Below are 3,800 nucleotides of genomic sequence, written 5' to 3'. Positions count from 1 at the left end.
ACTTACAAATGATATTCAGCTCCAATATCAAAGAATAAATAGGGCACTCCAATGACATTGATGGGCCACATTGCCGCAAGATACATTAGCATAGAAAGAAGAACTCTACTATGATCGAAAATGAATCATCTAGACCCAAGATCCTCCACGCCAGAATCAAGATCATATGTGAAACCACATTGATCGATCTCTTGAAAACAAATGGTGTACTTAATCATCATATATTTCATTTCATGCTAAGACGAGGAGCAGCAATTTATTTTGTTGTGTATGCTAGTAACAACGAGACACGTATCATATGAATATCAATACTAATAAGCTCAACTTTGTCATCATACAGCAATATCAAATGCAAAATGAAACAAAACTAGATCCCAAGGTTCCTTTTTATGTGTATATCCTGTGTGTAGTATAACTCCAATGCATCCTCTTCTAATCTCCTCCTCACGCTCCTAAAGACAACGCGTAGTACGATCTCAAACAAGTAGAAGTATTTCGTTTCTGAAAAAGCGAATCAACCAGCCACAGACTTTACTTGTCTCTTCCGCGTAGCAGATCAGAGAGCTGAGGACATGAGGCTGGCTCAGACGCGTCCTCCTCCTCCAGCAGCGCCGTTGATGAAGGAGAGGAGGTTGAGGGTGGCGCCGTTTCCTACGAGACCCTGGTCGGGCACCTCGTCGAGGAACAGGTCCTCTGGCACGCGGAAGGCCCCGTGCGCGCAGACGACGGCGGCGCCGAGCGCCAGCGCGGAGAAGATGATCCCACCGACAGACGTGAGGAAGACGACGAAGACGGAGGCGGCGATGAGGCCCCCGAGCGTCTCCCTGTCGGAGAAGGTGCGGCCGAGGGCGTTGAGCGGGACGGCGTCGGCGGGGCGGAGGAGGTAGAGGAAGCACCAGGCGGCGAGTAGCGCGAGGAGGGCGGCGAGGGAGAAGGGGTGCGCGAGGAGGGAGACGGCGAGGGAGAGCGCGAGGAGCGCGGCGTAGTTGACGCGGAAGTAGGCGAGGTTCTTGCGGAGGCGGGCGGTGGCGTCGGAGAGGGAGTCCGGGCGCGAGAGCGCGGCGCGGTCGAGGAGCTCGGGCCAGGGGCGGGCGCCCGAGAGCGAGCGCTTGGCGGAGTCGTAGATGCGGCCCAGGAAGGCGCGCGTGGCGGCCGGGTCCGGAGAGGCGATGGAGGTGGCGGCGGCGTCCGGGGCGGCGGGGAGGACGGTCGCGGGCGCGGCGGCCGGGACGGTGGTGGGGAGGAGGGGCGGCGCGGCCGAGGCCATGGCGGATCCGGGGTGGCGCTAGGCGAGATCTCTTTCTTCCTCCCTTTGCTCTCTCGCGCGCGATTTGGATCTGGGGAAGTGAGGAGGATGCGAATGGAAGTGGAGATGGATGGTTTTGTATTGGAGAATTGGTGGCTGGTTGGTTTCTTAGCACCGACGCACCACCCCACCCCGGGGGATGCGACGGGTCAACGGTTAGGGACGGCTGCACCCATTTTTCCGGTACTTCTTTTTTTCCCTTGGCATGCTAGTGAAGAAACCGTGTCGGTTTTCCCTCCGAAAAAAAACCGTGTCGGTGGGATGAACGGAACCCCTTTACGAGCACAAAAACCGCCACCTGGTGCTACTCCAGACAAAGTTAGGTAGGAGTGTTGTAGATGAAGCTGCAATGTTGCGATCCAGCCTAGTACAAGGAGGAAATGAAACACCTACATGGAGATGGAGCATAGCTTTCTATGTTAGGCGAGGAAAACATGGCACACCATCGTCGGCTGTGATGCCTCCATCCTTCTTCCTTCCCAACTCACAGCCAAGTTGGTAGTACAAGGAAACAGACAACTCACCCGCATTTCTTCGGTTCTGAAAAATGAGATAAAGCTTGCAAGCATTTTAAAGAACCCACCAGATATGTCGAATGGGCCTACCAAACCGAAAAATCACTTCTTTTTCAGTTGGAACTTTTTTTTTTGCTGAGATTTTCAGTTGGAACTTGGTGTCTGGTAATGGCGAATGAAACGTGGTGGAGACGGCTTGACTCTTTTTTTCTTTACGGGACAGCTTTGATTCCGGGGTAGAAGTGATCCCAGCACTCGGTTTCTTTCTGGTACCAGTATGACGAAAACCAGCTCGCCATAAGTGGCAACCTCCCGGCTATCTCCAATTGCCAAATGCCAAGGGCACTGAAATAAGCCTCGTAACAAAAGTGCGACCGGTATTTTTGTTGAAGCAGGGTAGCAAGAATAATCAATTACTCCAACATAAAAGCTTCATAACCGAGCTACAACATGATGGCATGACTTCATACACCATTTTCATAAGTAGCTTTGCTGAAATTATGATCATTCATTCCTTTACATGTTTCTTCCGGTTGATTCTTATTAAATCAAGGAAAAATCATGCACACTTTTGGCTTGCCTTTCAAGAGATGATTTGATCTATTTTCTTTTGATCTATACTCGCGGCAGAAAAAGAATGATAAACTCCCTCTATTTTTATTTACTCTGCATATTAGGTTTGACTAAAGTCAAATTTTATAAAGTTTGACCAAATTTATAGAAAACAATATAAACATCTACCATAACTAATCTATATGATGTAAAAGTGCATTCAATAATGAATCTAATGATACTGATTTGTTATTATATATGTTGAACTGGCATTACGCTAGTCGCGCGCTCGTTGCGCCCCCGCTCCCCCGCTCCTAGCCGCTCCTCGCTCCCTAGTCGCGTCGGTGGCCACTCCGGCCCCGGCGGCCACCTCTGCCTCTCGCCGGCCGCCTCCCCGGCCCCCGATGGACATCTCCCCTCCTTCCCCTAGCGGCCTGCATCCGGTGCCACGCTGGCTTGCCTCCAGCCCCTCCTCAACCGGATCTGGCTCCGTGCCCCCTCTGCCAGCAACCTCCAGGCCGGCCATCCGCCCCGCCGGCCCGGACCGCGGTCGGAAGTCCACCGTGTCGCCCCGCCGTTGGAGGAGCCATGGCAGACAGCCCGGGACCACCGCCGGAAGCGTCCGCGGCAGCCTCGCCCCCATCCGTGCCGCCCCGAGGCGCCCCGCGTCCTCGCTCCCCGGCCGCGGCCGGTGGCGGGTGCCCACGCTGCCTCTTCCCTGACCACCCGCTCGTGGACTGCCGCAAGGACATCCACTACCGGCAGTGCAGGTTCTTCGGTCACAAGGCACGTGCTTGCACCGTGCCCCGTGCCTCCCTCCCTCCGGCCAAGCGACCACGTGCCGCGCCACCCTCCTCGGTGCCCAGCTCCAATGGTTCTGGTCTCCCCGTGTCTTCAGGGCAGGCCTCACCGTCCCCGTCATCGGCCCCCTCCCCGCGCCCCTCGTTGACGTCCTCGGGCACGGCTCCGCCTTCGCGGGCGTCTTCCCCGCCCTTGTTCGCGGCGCCGTCCCCGCGGCCCTCATCATCGTCCTCCGCTGCGGCGACTTCCAACTCGGGCACTCCCACCGTCATGTCTGGCCACCCCTCCCTCCATCCCACCACTGCGACGTGCTTCCTCCCCCGCTCCGACGAGATAAACGCTATCGAGACTGCGCTTCAGCGTTCCATGGTGGCCACGGTCGCCGGCCATCGAACTAGCGTCTCCTGCACAGATGTCACGGGGCTGGTCAGCGGGCGCTTCAACATCCCCGCCGACGAGTTCTCGGTCCACCGTCACGGCCCGGTGCAGTTCTTCATCTGGTTCAGGAACATAGAGGATCGTGCCCGGGTGGCCGCGGGTGTTGCCCACGGGCCGCGGTTCCGTCTCCTCATGCATCCGTGGTGCCGCCTCGCCGGTGCTCAGGAGGTCTCTCTCCGGTTCAAGGT

At 56.4% G+C, this 3,800-nt stretch overlaps 1 protein-coding gene across 1 annotated transcript; it reads right to left on the bottom strand.

Annotated features, from left to right (window-relative positions):
• Window positions 1–207: 207 nt before the first annotated feature.
• On the bottom strand, window positions 208–1,422 carry LOC123091713 (PRA1 family protein B2). Its single transcript, XM_044513314.1, has one exon. It carries the CDS (start codon window positions 1,265–1,267, stop codon window positions 584–586), a length of 684 nt encoding a protein of 227 aa, XP_044369249.1. The 5' UTR covers window positions 1,268–1,422; the 3' UTR covers window positions 208–583.
• Between the last annotated feature and the right edge of the window lie 2,378 nt (window positions 1,423–3,800).

The sequence above is a fragment of the Triticum aestivum genome, chromosome 4B (genome assembly GCF_018294505.1).
Source record: "Triticum aestivum cultivar Chinese Spring chromosome 4B, IWGSC CS RefSeq v2.1, whole genome shotgun sequence".
Taxonomy (NCBI): domain Eukaryota; kingdom Viridiplantae; phylum Streptophyta; class Magnoliopsida; order Poales; family Poaceae; genus Triticum; species Triticum aestivum.
Note: the sequence above shows the minus strand (reverse complement) of the source record. Positions and strands in the feature narration are given on the sequence as shown.

What these genes read in the sequence shown, in the direction of transcription:
- LOC123091713 (XM_044513314.1), bottom strand. Translation starts at nt 1,267, where the DNA reads ATGGCCTCGGCCGCGCCGCCCCTCCTCCCCACCACCGTCCCGGCCGCC.